Genomic DNA, 16,043 nt, shown 5'->3' with positions numbered 1-16,043 from the left:
TTTCTGCGGACGTGCAGTCGACCCTGTTGGACCTCCCGTTTGATGGGGACAAACTGTTTGGAGCCAAAGCAGATTCGGCCTTGGAGAGATTTAAAGAAAGCAGGGCCACAGCCAAATCATTAGGGCTGCAAGCCCCTTCTTCTTCTGCCTCCTCCAGATTTTTCAGGAGGTTTCGTGGATTTGGGCGTGGCTCTTCCTCCTCTTCCTTTCGGGAGAGATTCCAGCAACCCACCTCTTCCCTCCCCTATAGATCATTTAGAGGGAGGGGTAGGGCCCGCACCAGAGGAGCCTCTCAGCAGCACTCTGCCTCTTCCTCGTCCTCTGGAGGGGTGCAGCAGGGAAAGCAACCTTAGGCTTCCACCATTTCCCACTCACTCCTCTCCTGTAGGGGGGAGGTTACGGCATTTTCTCCACAAGTGGGAGACTATTACATCGGACACTTGGGTTATCAATATTGTGGGAAAAGGCTACACCCTTCCCTTTCGGGAGTTTCCGCCCCCCATCCCGCCCCGCCCATCTTATTGTTCAGAAGAACACCTCCTGTTGTTACAACAGGAGGTTCAAGTCCTCCTTTCAAAGGGCGCAGTGGAGTTAGTCCCAGAGCAGGAAAGGGGTCGAGGTTGTTACTCAAGGTACTTCCTGATTCCCAAGAAGGATGGTCGGTTGAGACCAATCCTGGATCTGAGGATCTTGAATTGGTTCCTCAAACAGGAAAAGTTCAAGATGCTGACCCTAGCTCAGGTGCTTTTGGCGTTGAACAAAGAAGATTGGATGGTGTCTGTCGACTTGCAGGATGCTTATTTTCATATCCCGATACTCAAGTCGCACAGGAAGTATCTCCGGTTTGTGGTAGGGTCGCAGCACTATCAGTTTGCGGTCCTCCCGTTTGGTCTTACTTCAGCACCTCGAGTCTTCACGAAGGTGATGTCAGTGGTTGCGGCAGAGCTCAGAAGGAAGGGGATAGCAGTATTCCCTTACTTGGACGACTGGTTGATCAAAGCCAAGTCTCCGGAGCTTGTGTCGCATCATCTGCAGTCAACAACCCAGTTGTTGTTCGACCTGGGCTTTTTGGTGAATGTGCCCAAATCTCACCTGGAGCCCTCTCAGCGCCTCCTGTTCATAGGGGCAGTACTGGATACAACATTGAATCGAGCCTTTCTTCCGCCTCAGCGGATTCAAGATATTCTGGAGTTGGTTCCAATGTTTCGAAATGGAGCGGTAGTTCCAGTCCTCAAGGTCCTTCGTCTGCTCGGTCTGTTTGCCTCCTGCATACTGTTGGTCACGCATGCTCGCTGGCATATGAGGGCTCTTCAGTGGTGCCTCAGAAGGCAGTGGTCTCAACACAAAGGAGATCTAGAAGGTGCTGTCAAGATCTCCGGAGATGCTGCTGTGGACTTGAAGTGGTGGATTGCGGGCAACAATCTTTCACAAGGAAAGCCGTTCGCGCAGTCACCACCAGTGACCACGGTCATAACGGATGCTTCCATTCTAGGGTGGGGAGCTCATCTGGGGGATCTGGAGATCAAAGGGCTTTGGTCTCCAGAGGAACAGATTTTGCATATCAATCTGTTGGAGTTGCGGGCTGTACGTCTGGCTCTCAAGGCCTTCCTCCCTTCCCTTCGTGGTCAGTCGGTACAGGTCCTGACGGACAATACTACCGCGATGTGGTACATAAACAAACAGGGAGGAGTAGGGTCGTACCTTCTCTGCAGAGAAGCTCTTCGACTATGGTCCTGGGCAAAGGACCATCAGATTTGCTTGGTAGCAAATCATCTGCCCGGGGTCTTGAATGTACGTGCGGACAGTCTCAGTCGCCATTTCTCGGCCGACCACGAGTGGCGTCTCCATCCAGATCAAGTCCGTTTAATCTTCCAGATGTGGGGGTTTCCTCGGATAGATTTGTTTACCACTCTGGAGAACGCGCATTGTCCGTTATTCTGCAGCCTCCAGTATCCGATGCAGGGAGCGTTGGGGGACGCGTTTCAGATAACCTGGTGCGGCCAGTTCCTTTACGCGTTTCCCCCCATACCCTTGATTCCTCGGGTGTTGAGGAAGATTCGCCAAGACCGGGCCCAAGTCATCTTAATAGCTCCGGATTGGCCAAGGAGGGTGTGGTACTCCGACCTTCTCCAACTCTCACTGTGCCCTCCGCTCAGTCTCCCTCTCAGGGCAGACCTCCTCTCGCAGTCTCAGGGGCAGGTTTTACACCCCAACCTCCAGAGTCTGCACCTACATGCCTGGAGATTGAGCGGGGCAACCTGAGTTCCTTCTCTCTCCCGCCTGATGTAGTGGATGTTATATTAGCAGCCAGGTGACACTCCACTAAATCCATCTACGCTAATAGGTGCTCTAAATTTGTTATGTGGTGTGGAGAGAGACAGATTGATCCCTTACATGCTCATCTGTCAGATGTTTTGTCTTTTGCTCTGTCTCTAGCGCAGAAAGGTTGTGCAGTGGCTACCATTAAAGGTTATTTGTCTGCCTTGTCAGCCTTCATTTGTCTTCCAGACCAACCATTGTTATTTAAATCCCCTATTGTTCTCAGATTCTTGAAAGGTCTTCTAAATAAATATCCTCCAAAACCATTCGTTATACCTCAATGGGATTTGTCCTTGGTCCTGACTTTCCTTATGGGGTCCCCTTTTGAACCTATGCATTCTTGCCCCTTAAGGTATTTAGTTATTAAGACAGTCTTCTTGGTGGCTATAACATCTGCAAGGAGAGTGAGTGAGTTGCAGGCCTTATCGGTAAAACCCCCTTATACAAACTTTTATGGGGATAAGGTGGTGTTGAGGACCCAGGCTGCTTTCCTCCCGAAGGTTGTTTCACCCTTCCATTTGGCCCAGACAATTACTTTGTCCACGTTCTATCCTCCGCCTCATCCTTCAAAGGAGGAAGAGAGACTACATCGCTTGGACCCAAAGAGGGCGTTAAGCTTCTACATTGATAGAACGAAGGACTTCAGGCTGGAGGATCAGCTGTTCATCGGATACGTGGGCAAGAGGAGAGGAAAGGCAGTCCACAAGAGAACACTCTCCAGGTGGGTTGTTCTTTGCATTAAAATCTGTTACTCTTTAGCAAAGAAGGATCCTCCTGATGGCATTAGAGCTCATTCCACCAGAGCTAAGTCGGCCACTTCGGCCTTGGCCAGAGGTGTTCCTGTGGTCGACATCTGCAAGGCCGCAACTTGGTCGTCCCTTCACACTTTTGCGAAGCATTACTGTTTGGACTCTGAGGTCAGAAGGGACGGCCATTTTGCACGGTCAGTGCTGCAGGATTTCTTGGTTTGACCATTTAGGCACCCACCCACCGGGCGTGGTACTGCTTTGGGACTCTATTCATTAGGTGAGGAATCCACAGGTAGTTGTATCCATCAGAAGAACGAGTTACTTACCTTCGGTAACGACTTTTCTGGTGGATACATTAGCTACCTGTGGATTCCTCACGGTCCCACCCGCCTCCCCGTTGCCTTTTTGGTCTTACCAAGTAATCCTTGAGTGCGCTCCTATTGGGCTTCAAGACTGCAATAGATTTTGTATGTATATGTATGTGTGTATATATATGTTCGATGGCATCTGTCGCTGTAGATACACATGGTATGCATGAGCTCGCCATCTGGTGTTGGGTCGGAGTGTTACAAGTTGTTTTTCTTCGAAGAAGTGTTTTCGAGTCACGGGACCGAGTGACTCCACCTTCTGTGCTCATTGCGCATGGGCGTCGACTCCATCTTCGATTGTTTTCTTTCCGCCATCGGGTTCGGACGTGTTCCTGTCGCTCCGAGTTTCGGAACGGAAAGTTAGCTGAAGACGGAAGATTTTCGACGGTATCGTTGCGATCCGGTTAGAGATAGACACATACGACGACGCGTTCAACATCGAAGCGCCTCGGTGCCCTTCGGGGTAGATTTCGGCACCCCGTCGGGGCCTAGTCGGCCCGACCGCGTGGAGGACAACGCCGATGGATCGGACCCCGTTTCGATTCTGCCCCGAATGCCACAACAAATATCCTTATACGGACCTACACTCGGTCTGTAATCTGTGCCTGTCACCCGAGCACAGCGAAGAATCCTGTGAGGCCTGTCGGGCGTTCCGGTCCCGAAAAACTCTGCGCGACCGTCGAGCGAGAAGACTCCAGATGGCGTCCACGCCAAAAGAGCGTCCACAGTTCGAGACAGAAGAGGAACAGGAGGAATCCTTTTCCATCCAGGATTCAGACTCCGACGAGCTACACTCTACAAGAACTGTGAGTAAGACGTCGAGATCAAACCTTAAAAAAGGAAAGAAGGCACAGGGGACGCCACTGCCAACCGGCCATGGCTCCACCCAAATTCTCGGTGACCAACAATCGGCACCGAAAAAGGCCCATTCAGTGTCGAGATCGTCCGACTTCGGTCGAGACACCGGCACGCAGCCTCCTCGGGACCGAGAGAGTGCTAAACAGAAGCATCGACACCGAGAGTTCGGTGTCGACACCGATCGACGCCGAGACAGTGGCGCCGAAGACCATAGAGGCCAAGAATTTTCGGCACAGAAAAAGAGGAAGGTTACCTCGGAGCCGAAAAAACAATCGACAGGGCTTTCGGAGCCGAAAAAAGCGACATCAGACCCTGTTTCTGGCTCCTATACCGAAGAGCATTCTATGTCTTCTCAAATGAAGAAACATAGATTTGAACAAGAACTGCAATCCACTGACGTGGATCACACGCAAAAGCGTATCTTTATTCAGCAGGGGACTGGGAAGATCAGTACCCTCCCACCTGTCAAACGAAAGAGAACGCTTCAGTTTACTCCTCAGCAACAAACAACACAAAAGGTAACACCTCCTCCCTCGCCTCCACCTGTAACTCCGGCTTCGCCAACTTACACCCCGTCACATTCGCCAGCTCACACCGCCATGAGCCACGACGACCAAGATCAGGATGCGTGGGACTTGTACGACGCACCAGTGTCTGATAACAGCCCAGACACATACCCAACTAGGCCATCACCACCGGAAGACAGCACAGCCTACTCGCAAGTGGTGGCTAGAGCAGCTCTATTCCATAATGTGGAACTACACTCGGAACAAGTAGAGGATGATTTTTTATTTAACACCCTCTCCTCAACCCACAGCTCCTACCAAAGCCTGCCGATGCTCCCAGGCATGCTACGCCATGCAAAGGACATTTTCAAGGAGCCAGTTAAAAGTAGGGCAGTGACGCCTAGGGTGGACAAAAAGTATAAGGCGCCTCCTACGGACCCTGTCTTCATCACCTCTCAGCTGCCACCAGACTCTGTGGTGGTAGGGGCTGCCAGAAAACGGGCAAACTCACACACTTCTGGGGATGCACCTCCCCCAGATAAAGAAAGTAGGAAGTTCGATGCAGCCGGGAAGAGGGTTGCTGTCCAAGCAGCAAACCAGTGGCGCATCGCAAATTCACAAGCGCTGCTAGCGCGATACGACAGAGCCCACTGGGATGAGATGCAGCATCTCATTGAACATCTCCCAAAAGATCTGCAAAAAAGAGCAAAACAGGTTGTTGAGGAGGGTCAAAACATTTCCAACAATCAAATACGCTCCTCCATGGATGCAGCAGACACGGCCGCAAGAACCATTAATACGTCGGTTACCATCCGTAGGCACGCATGGCTCAGAACGTCTGGATTCAAGTCAGAAATTCAACAGGCAGTGCTTAACATGCCAGTAAACGAGAAACTTCTGTTCGGTCCGGAGGTCGACACAGCTATAGAAAAGCTCAAGAAGGACACTGACACTGCCAAGGCCATGGGCGCACTCTACTCCCCGCAGAGCAGAGGATCTTATAACACCTTCCGCAAAACACCTTTTAGAGGAGGGTTTCGGGGTCAGGCCACACAAGCTAGCACCTCACAGTCCGCACCGCCCACCTACCAGGGACAGTACAGGGGAGGTTTTCGGGGCCAGTATAGAGGGGGGCAATTCCCTAGGAATAGGGGAAGATTTCAAAGCCCCAAAACCACTACCAACAAGCAGTGACTCACATGTCACACACCCCTCCCACACAACACCAGTGGGGGGGAGGATACGTCAATATTACGAAGCATGGGACAAAATAACTACAGACACATGGGTCCTAGCAATTATCCAGCATGGTTATTGCATAGAATTCCTGCAATTCCCTCCAGACATACCACCAAAATCACAAAATTTATCAAAATACCATTCACAGCTTCTAGAGATAGAAGTTCAAGCACTACTGCAAAAAAATGCAATAGAATTAGTACCAAGCACACAAATAAACACAGGAGTTTATTCACTGTACTTCTTGATACCAAAAAAGGACGAAACACTGAGACCAATTCTAGACCTCAGAGTAGTAAACACATTCATCAAATCAGACCACTTTCACATGGTCACACTACAAGAAGTGTTACCATTGCTCAAAAAACACGACTACATGACAACCCTAGACCTCAAGGACGCATATTTCCATATACCAATACATCAATCACACAGGAAATATCTAAGGTTTGTATTCAAAGGAATACATTACCAATTCAAAGTATTGCCTTTTGGTTTAACAACCGCTCCAAGAGTATTCACAAAATGCCTAGCAGTAGTCGCTGCACACATCAGAAGGCAGCAAATACATGTGTTCCCGTATCTAGACGACTGGCTAATCAAAACCAGTTCGCTCACACAATGCTCAAACCACACAAATCAAGTCATACAAACCCTCTACAAACTAGGGTTCACCGTCAACTTTGCAAAATCAAACATTCTGCCAAGCAAAGTACAGCAATATCTAGGAGCCATAATAGACACGACAAAAGGAGTAGCAACGCCAACTCCACAAAGGATCCACAATTTCAACATGGTCATTCAACACATGTCTCCAAACCAAACAATACAAGCAAGAACAATACTACAGCTCCTAGGCATGATGTCCTCATGCATAGCCATTGTCCCAAACGCAAGACTGCACATGAGGCCCTTACAACAGTGCCTAGCCTCACAGTGGTCTCAAGCACAGGGTCACCTTCTAGATCTGGTGTTGCTAGACCGCCAAACTTACCTCTCGCTTCTATGGTGGAACAGTATAAATTTAAACATAGGGCGGCCTTTCCAAGACCCAGTGCCAGAGTACGTAATAACAACAGATGCTTCCATGACAGGGTGGGGAGCACATCTCAATCAACACAACATAAGAGGACAATGGAACATACATCAAACAAAACTGCATATAAATCATCTAGAATTATTAGCAGTTTTTCAAGCACTAAAAGCTTTCCAACCAATCATAACCCACAAATACATCCTTGTCAAAACAGACAACATGACAACGATGTATTATCTAAACAAACAAGGAGGAACACATTCAACGCAGTTAAGCTTGTTAGCTCAAAAAATATGGAAGTGGGCAATCCACCATCAGATTGGTCTAATAGCACAGTTTATTCCGGGGATCCAGAATCAGCTGGCAGACAATCTCTCTCGAGATCACCAGCAAGTCCACGAATGGGAAATCCACCCACAGATTCTGTACACCTACTTCACACTCTGGGGAACACCACAAATAGACTTATTTGCAACAAAAGAGAACGCAAAATGCCAAAACTTCGCGTCCAGATACCCACACAAGCAATCCCAAGGCAATGCCCTATGGATGAACTGGTCAGGAATATTTGCTTACGCTTTTCCTCCTCTCCCTCTCCTTCCTTACCTAGTAAACAAATTGAGTCAAAACAAACTCAAACTCATTTTAATAGCACCAACTTGGGCAAGACAACCCTGGTACACAACACTGCTAGATCTGTCTGTAGTACCACACATCAAACTGCCCAACAAACCAGATCTGTTAACGCAACACAACCAACAGATCAGACACCCGGACCCAGCATCGCTGAATCTAGCAATCTGGCTCCTGAAATCCTAGAATTCGGACACTTACAACTTAGCCAAGAGTGTATGGAAGTCATAAAGCAGGCCAGAAGGCCATCCACTAGACACTGCTACGCAAGTAAGTGGAAAAGATTTGTTTGGTACTGCCATCATAATCAGATACAACCGCTAGATGCAACTCCAAAACATATAGTAAATTACTTGCTCCATTTACAAAAAGCAAAGCTAGCCTTCTCTTCTATTAAAATACACCTTGCAGCAATATCTGCATACCTGCAAACTACCTATTCAACTTCCTTGTATAGGATACCAGTTATCAAAGCATTTATAGAAGGGCTTAAAAGAATTATACCACCAAGAACACCACCTGTTCCTTCATGGAACCTAAACGTGGTTCTAACAAGACTCATGGGCCCACCTTTCGAACCCATGCACTCTTGCGGAATACAATTCCTAACCTGGAAAGTTGCCTTTCTCATCGCCATTACATCTCTAAGAAGAGTAAGTGAAATTCAAGCGTTCACAACACAAGAGCCTTTTATACAAATACATAAAAATAAGGTCGTCCTACGACCTAATCCAAAATTTTTACCAAAAGTTATTTCACCATTCCATCTAAATCAAACGGTAGAACTACCAGTATTTTTCCCACAGCCAGATTCTGTGGCTGAAAGAGCACTACATACATTAGATGTCAAAAGAGCATTAATGTACTACATTGACAGAACAAAGAACATCAGAAAAACTAAACAGCTATTTATTGCATTCCAAAAACCTCATGCAGGTAACCCAATATCAAAACAAGGTATAGCCAGATGGATAGTTAAATGCATCCAAATCTGCTACCTTAAAGCAAAAAGACAACTGCCCATTACTCCCAGGGCACATTCAACAAGGAAAAAAGGTGCTTCAATGGCCTTTTTAGGAAACATCCCAATGCAGGAAATATGTAAGGCAGCCACTTGGTCTACGCCTCACACTTTCACCAAACACTACTGTATAGATGTGCTATCCGCACAACAAGCTACAGTAGGTCAAGCTGTATTAAGAACTCTATTTCAGACAACTTCTACTCCTACAGGCTAAACCACCGCTTATGGGGAACTAACTGCTTACTAGTCTATGCATACCATGTGTATCTACAGCGACAGATGCCATCGAACTGAAAATGTCACTTACCCAGTGTACATCTGTTCGTGGCATCAGTCGCTGAGATTCACATGGACCCACCCACCTCCCCGGAAGCCTGTAGCAGTTCAGAAGTTACCTTCAATTTTGTACATTTGTATATATTACTTAATCCTTTAATAGGTACATACTTACATTTTTCATTGCGCGGGCACTATTACTATAGTACAACTCCTACCTCACCCTCTGCGGGGAAAACAATCGAAGATGGAGTCGACGCCCATGCGCAATGAGCACAGAAGGTGGAGTCACTCGGTCCCGTGACTCGAAAACACTTCTTCGAAGAAAAACAACTTGTAACACTCCGACCCAACACCAGATGGCGAGCTCATGCATACCATGTGAATCTCAGCGACTGATGCCACGAACAGATGTACACTGGGTAAGTGACATTTTCAATATATATATATATATATATATATATCTTTGTGTATATACATAATTAGTATATATTTGTTTAAAAAAAATAGAGTTATATTAAATCTATAGCCATTTTATTGCAATGTTGTGTGATTTACAATGTTATGGGATGTTGCCTTGCTCTTTCATTGCATTGGGTTATTGTTCTCATGCACGTAAAAAATGTTGGTACTGACGTCGGCGAGGAACTCTTATTGCCTGTATGACGGCGTCGCGTGAGCTAATGTGACGTCCTCGTCGACGTGCAGAAGCTAGGAAGAAGATTTCCGTTGAATGCTGGCGCCATGGGAGTATTCATTAGGTGAGGAATCCACAGGTAGCTAATGTATCCACCAGAAAAGTCGTTACCGAAGGTAAGTAACTCGTTCTTTATGTCTTTACCTCATAAAAGTGCATTTAAGTAAAACTGCTACTTACTTGCCAAATCGATGTCCAGCAACAGTACCTAAATCCTTTGATGTTTTTCTGGTGTTGAAACATCTCAAGCTTGTGTGTGTCTCATTTACTGACTCTGTGTTGAACAAATGCTTAGCACTACCCTCTGATAATCCTAAACTGCTCGCCCATGCTACCACAAAAGAGAACATTTGGGATTATTACTTATAACCCCTGTAAACCGGTAAGGGTTTGAACTATCTGCATAGTGTCCTCCTCCATTGGTACACTACATTGATGGGCGACTCCTTACAAAGGCAAACATGCTTGTGACTCAGTCGTGCTCAGAGAGGAGGCATGGAAAGGGTGGAAGAGTCTGTTCAAAGAAAAAAGGAAGTCCACAGTCTGAATTTAAGTAACGGTCAACTTTCATAATAGATTTTAGAATTATAGCAGATGTTTTTTGAAATAGCATGCAATGTATAGGATCAAAACTGTCGAACAAAATATTATTTGCATGTGACGATAGTGCCATATTAGATGCTTTTAATAGTCACTCGTACCTTTTTGTGCACTTGAATGTCCTGTGGCACACGATCCTATGAAACTTAATGTTGTCTTTAATCATAAATGAGCTTGTAGTGTAATGCTTCAGAAAGTAGTTTTCAGTCAAGCACTGACCAGTTTCAAGGAGAACATTGTCCTTTGCTTGGCTGCGGGTCCTGTAGACTTCAACGCTGGCAGCCAGTCTGCCAGCTCAGGAGGTGATCCGAATCCTAGCCGAATTAGGTCCAACCTAGACTGTGGCTATACCCATTTTCTGATGCAGTTTAGTCAATTTTCGTCCTTCAGACTCTGACACTAGTCTATTATTACACATCTCACGCAGACATTGCACCAGCTTTTAGTTCGAACTCCGACCAGAGTCAGCCATATGGAGTCAACAATGAAGGCAATGACGAAAAGTTTGTTTGTCTCCATAATAATAAGCATAACTGGTACATGGATTTACAAGATGCAGTGCGTTTGATACCCCATCCAGTGCTGATTTGGTTCCCCACCACGGACCAACATGAAGGAAACTACATTTTTGGGACAGTCATTAGGACGACTGCTGAAGTCCCTGACCTCCACCTCTCCACTATGAAGGTAAAAACTTATCCTTACTACGGTTCTTCAGCCTGGCCAGCACCAACAGAACCTATCCTACCCCTCAAAGAAACTCTCACTAGTACTTTCAAGGGCACCTGGGCAAAGCCATATTCTGACTCGTCAGTCATCCGCCAGGTTGCACGTCACCACGGACCAGTGGCAAGCGACCTGGAGTTTTTTACCCAGCATCGCTCTCCTGAGAGGTGGTGCAGGTGTCCACCAGCAGAGTGAATCCTAATGCCTTTCTGACTACTCGTCTGGACAGTGTCCAAACTTATGGACACTTTAGGCAAAATAATGTTGTCCTCGGCCTGTCTTGTCTTGAGGTTGGTCAGGGCCAACTACCTTCTATGACGTTACACCTGTGCACTCTGGGACATGCTTGGTGAGATCCTACCCATGGTCCCAGAAGACTTTTGGTCTTCCTTGGCCAAACCATTAAGGTGGCTGAGATGCGGGCAAATTTGTTATCCGCTTGGGCCTAGACACCAATGACTCGAGAATGTAGTTTCATTAGTGATTGCACTTTGCCTAGTCAATGCCTAATGTGCCTTCACCTGGTATCAAAGCCATATGGTGTCCAGTCCTTCCATCTTAGCCCTGTGAGAGTAGCTTACTTCCAAGCCCTGCAAGAGTAGCTTACTTCCGTCAGTGATTGGGTTTCATTTGAAGTCTTTACCCATCAGAGGGCTTACTTGTAGGAAGCCAACCCTTCATTTATGACGTAAGCGAGCTAAAGACTGTATACACATAGTTTTAGCAAGACATCTGGGCTGGCAGCTAAAGTGTACCAATGTTTTCTCGGGGATACATTTATTGCTATAGCTGTGTGTATTGTAAGTGGGTAGTGCAAGTCAAAAGAAGAGTGACAGGAAGAGGTCTGTTACGAGAAGAGAAATAATTGCATAACCGTGAATCATGTAGTTTTTTACTATTTGTTTTCTCTGATTGCAGAACGGAACTAGCACTGTTGGAGTTCAAACGAGAGTCAAGCCTGAAGGAACTGCAAGAACTTGAGCAGGAGCTCAGTGCCATAAGAAGGCAATGCTCCAGTGCTCGCAACAGCCAGCTCACCGTGTTCCAGAGTGAGGTAAACCCCAAATCAGACTGATGGAGAAATGGAACAGTATGCTAGTATCGGGCATTCTTGGTAGAATACCTGACATACCCCTCTTCACAATATCAGCCTCTGCTACAGGATGGCATGGATCACATTACTGTATCTCTCTCTGCTTCAGGATCTGCTTCATAAATCTCTTCTCTTAATTGAGATGTGGTGTAGGAAAGCATGGATCTCTTCACTATACAGGTCCTGCTGTTGGATAGAATAGTTTTTTCCACTTTATCAGGCTCAGCTGTGCGACAGAATGGATGTGCTGTATGGCTCAGCTGCAAGAGAGCATGGGTGTTTTCACTGTGATGGGTTTGCCTATAGATCCAGTTTTTTTCACTGTATCAGGCTTTGATGTAGGCTAGCATGGATCTTTTCCTTGTACCAAGTTATGCTGTAATTCCTTCACTGTGGCAGGTTCTGCCATAGAATCACATAGTGTATCAGGCTCTGATGAAGGATATCATTGATCACTTCAGTGTGTCAGGCTTGGCTGTTGGATAGGTTTCTAAACTCTATCAGGCTGTGATGGAGACTGTCACAGGTTTCTTCAATGTTGTATGCTGTGCTATTGGGTAGAATAGATCTCTAAACTACATGTGGCTCTGGTTTAAGACATCACAAATCTCTTCAAGGTAGCTGCCACTGCTACAGGATAGAAAAGAAGTCTGAACTCGATCAGTTCTGCTGTAGAATAGCATTAATCTCCTCACTGTGCCAGATTGACTGCCTGCGTTTTGCTATGCTTCTAGACTGCTCTATACCTCTTCACTGATTCATGCTATGCTGTATGTTAGCTTAGAATACTACACTCACTAGAGCTACTCAATATTACCCCAGGAAACTCGGTATAAACCTAATCTTAGAACAGTAGGTTCCTGAAGGGGTAATGTATGCATACTTTGAGGTCAGTTGGTATCCAGCTCCAACCTATATTCAATTAAACAATGAAAACAAACATATAATAATGGGTACCACAAAATCAAATTGTGAAAAGGGTTTGCTTTTTATTATATATACGTGCGTGTGTGTGTGTGTGTATATATATATATATATATATATATACATACACTTAAAAAAACAAGGTTACAGGGATGTTATAGTTAGGTTCTGAATTTACCCGCACAAAACCAGACAGATTCTGCAGTTATATTTAGTTATTTCAAGTAACTATAAATTGCATCCTAAGGTAACTATAACTTGCGCCCCCGCTGTGCAGATTTCCTCGAATGTTTTATTGCAAATATTATAGTGATATCATTGATGATGTTATCAAAGATGTAATTAGTGTTACAATATGTAGGGTAATTAGCAGTGCATGGCAAGGGCACAAGTTATAGTTACCTCAGGCTGCGAGTTATATTTAATTGAAATAACTCCAACTATAACTGCTGAATTTGACTGATTTTGTGTGAGTAAATTCAGAAACTAGTTATAACATCCCTGTAACCTTTGGGTTTTTTTGGGTGAATTTCTAAGGTTTTTTAAAATGTTACTTCCTAACTATCACGTCCATGTAAAGTAATTTTCATTCTCTCGTAGGGGATTTCCATGTATAGTCATAAGCATTGAATAGTTCCGCGCGCCTGCGGGGACCCCGGAGCACTGATGTGAAGTATATTCTTAAGTGCAAACACCAGCCGTTTAAAGAAAAGGTCTGTCAAAAAACACTTAAGAATAACATTGTGCAGCCTATGTGAACAGCTACACAGGCCAAATTGTTGAAAAGAAAATCAATAGTAGTGTAAATTCATGTTCAAACACCTATTTATTCTAGAAATGTAATAACAAATACATTCTCATACTTTATTTACACCTCTGATGTGAATAAAACAATGCAGGGCAGTGTAGCCCATAGGCTGCCATTATACAGAATGTAAATAGAGCTGTGCCTTTAAGAAAAGTAAAGTCTTCCTGTTTCCCATCATGCACAGCAAAAGGCAGTTGCCTCAGTTCTTTTTTCCGGCTCCTGCTGACAGGACCCTGAAGCATTGAGCTCTACCTCACAAAAGCTTTTGTGACAGAAATTCATTGAAATATCTTCTGAATTTCATTTTCACTCGACGTTTTTACCTTTGAGTGATCATTTTCTACTGATTTCTGTTAAATTCTGACAGAATTTTGAGGTTTTTCTAGTTAGAAATGCCTTCACTTTTTGATAAATGTCCTTCTTGTGGAAGAAAGAAGGCTAAAACAGATTCACATAGGGTCTGTATAATTTGTCTTCCATCCAGCCACAAACCGGAGTCGTGTGACATCTGTAAAACCTTCTCTAGAAGAACCCTTCGTGACAGAGAGAAGATCCGACTCCAGGCGAAAGAGGACAGGAGAAAAAGTGGCCATTCCACTACAGAGCGAGGAGAAGGTCAGACTTCTACCAGGGCTCAACCTGTTTCCTCCATGACTCCTTCCAGACCTGCTGAAAAACGACATAGATCTCCGACGACGTCGAGAGCGTCGACGTCGAAGCAGGGAACGGCGCCAACATGTTCGCCGTCGAGGAGTGCTTCGCCGGCGAGAAAACTACATCGTTCGCCGTCGACAGCTATTTCGCCGTCGAGGCGGCGAAGACACCCGACGTCGAGAGGATCTGGGTCGCCGTCGACACGGCGAACACAGTCCACGCCAAGGAGATCCGAGTCGGGCTCGCCGTCGACACGGCGAGGGAGATCGCCGTCGAGAGAGAGTGTTCGCCGTCGGAGGCGTTCACCGTCACTGCACCGACGTCGAGGTTCGTCGTCGAGAGGTTCTCAGCGGCGAGACGAGTCGACGTCTAGAGGCACTCGGCGTCACCGCAGTTCGACGTCGAGGAGTGCTTCGACGTCGAGAAGACCATCTAAGAGGCCTAGAAGGGTTTATACAACCTCAGAATCCTCGGCCTCGCTTATCCTACTTCCAGCATCACCACAGCTCTCACAAAGGCAGTCGCCTTTACCACAGACGCCGGTAACACCTACGGCTCCTCTTCCGGCGCCTCCTCCAGAACCTGTTCCGAGGACTCCAACGCGATCTGCAGGGCGTTCTGGTTATTCCTCGAGGCGTACATCTACCTCAAGGCACCGTCGTCAATCACATCATGGACATTCTTCATCGTCCACACGAGACTACTCTCCAACCTTATCAGACTCACCATCCCCAAGAGTGTCTCCCATAGATGATGTCAACACATTTCAGGAGGTCTTAGTGAGAGGGGCAACCAAGCTGAATATCCCGCTAGCAGCTCCAGCCCAATCGACATCAGTAATCTTTGAGACCTTGCATCAAAGGACATCTTCACGACCTTTACTTCCACTGGTTCCGGGTCTTATTGAACCGGCAATGGACATTTTTCTCACGCCGGCTACAACAAAGTCTGCTCCTTCCAGACTCATTAAAAAGTACCGTCCACCAGAGCAAGATCCTCTATTCTTGAGGTCGGACCCAGTACCAGACTCGGTAGTTATAGTGGCAGCGAAGAAATCGCATTCGACGTCACCGTCTTCCTCTGCTCCCCCAGACAAAGAAAGCAGAAAGATCGATGCTGCAGGAAGAAAAGTATGCTCGACGGCATCTATCACCATGAAAGCAGCCAGTGCCACTGCTTTATTAGGGAGATATGATCGATCCCTCTGGGACTCTATACTACAGTTCTCAGAGCATCTCCCTAGGGACAAAAGGGAAGATTTCCTAGAGGTCGTGAGCGAGGGAGCAATGGTTTCTAACCAGATCATAAGTGCTGCGGCAGATGCTTCAACTCTATCCGCACATAACTATGCTCATGGTATAGCGCTCAGGAGACATGCATGGCTGCGGCTTACATCGCTTAAACCCGAAGCACAGCAGAGGATACAGAACCTGCCTTTCTCAGGCTCCACTTTATTCGGCTCTCATGCCGATGATGAGATGGCCAGAATGAAGTCGGAACTGGATACCTTAAAAGCGGTAGGCATAGAGCGAC

General features: G+C 46.4%; 1 protein-coding gene across 1 annotated transcript in view; it reads left to right on the top strand.

The window, feature by feature from the left end:
• LOC138266081 (trichohyalin-like) overlaps nt 1-16,043 on the top strand; it is a 475,778-nt gene that overhangs the window by 164,602 nt on the left and 295,133 nt on the right. The window contains exon 13 of the mRNA XM_069214443.1: nt 11,950-12,085. Coding sequence (XP_069070544.1) covers nt 11,950-12,085 — 136 coding nt within the window. The remainder of the gene's footprint in view (nt 1-11,949; nt 12,086-16,043) is intronic.

The sequence above is a fragment of the Pleurodeles waltl genome, chromosome 11 (genome assembly GCF_031143425.1).
Source record: "Pleurodeles waltl isolate 20211129_DDA chromosome 11, aPleWal1.hap1.20221129, whole genome shotgun sequence".
Lineage (NCBI taxonomy): Eukaryota > Metazoa > Chordata > Amphibia > Caudata > Salamandridae > Pleurodeles > Pleurodeles waltl.
The sequence above is the reverse complement of the archived record's forward strand: the minus strand, read 5'-3'. Positions and strand labels throughout refer to the sequence as shown.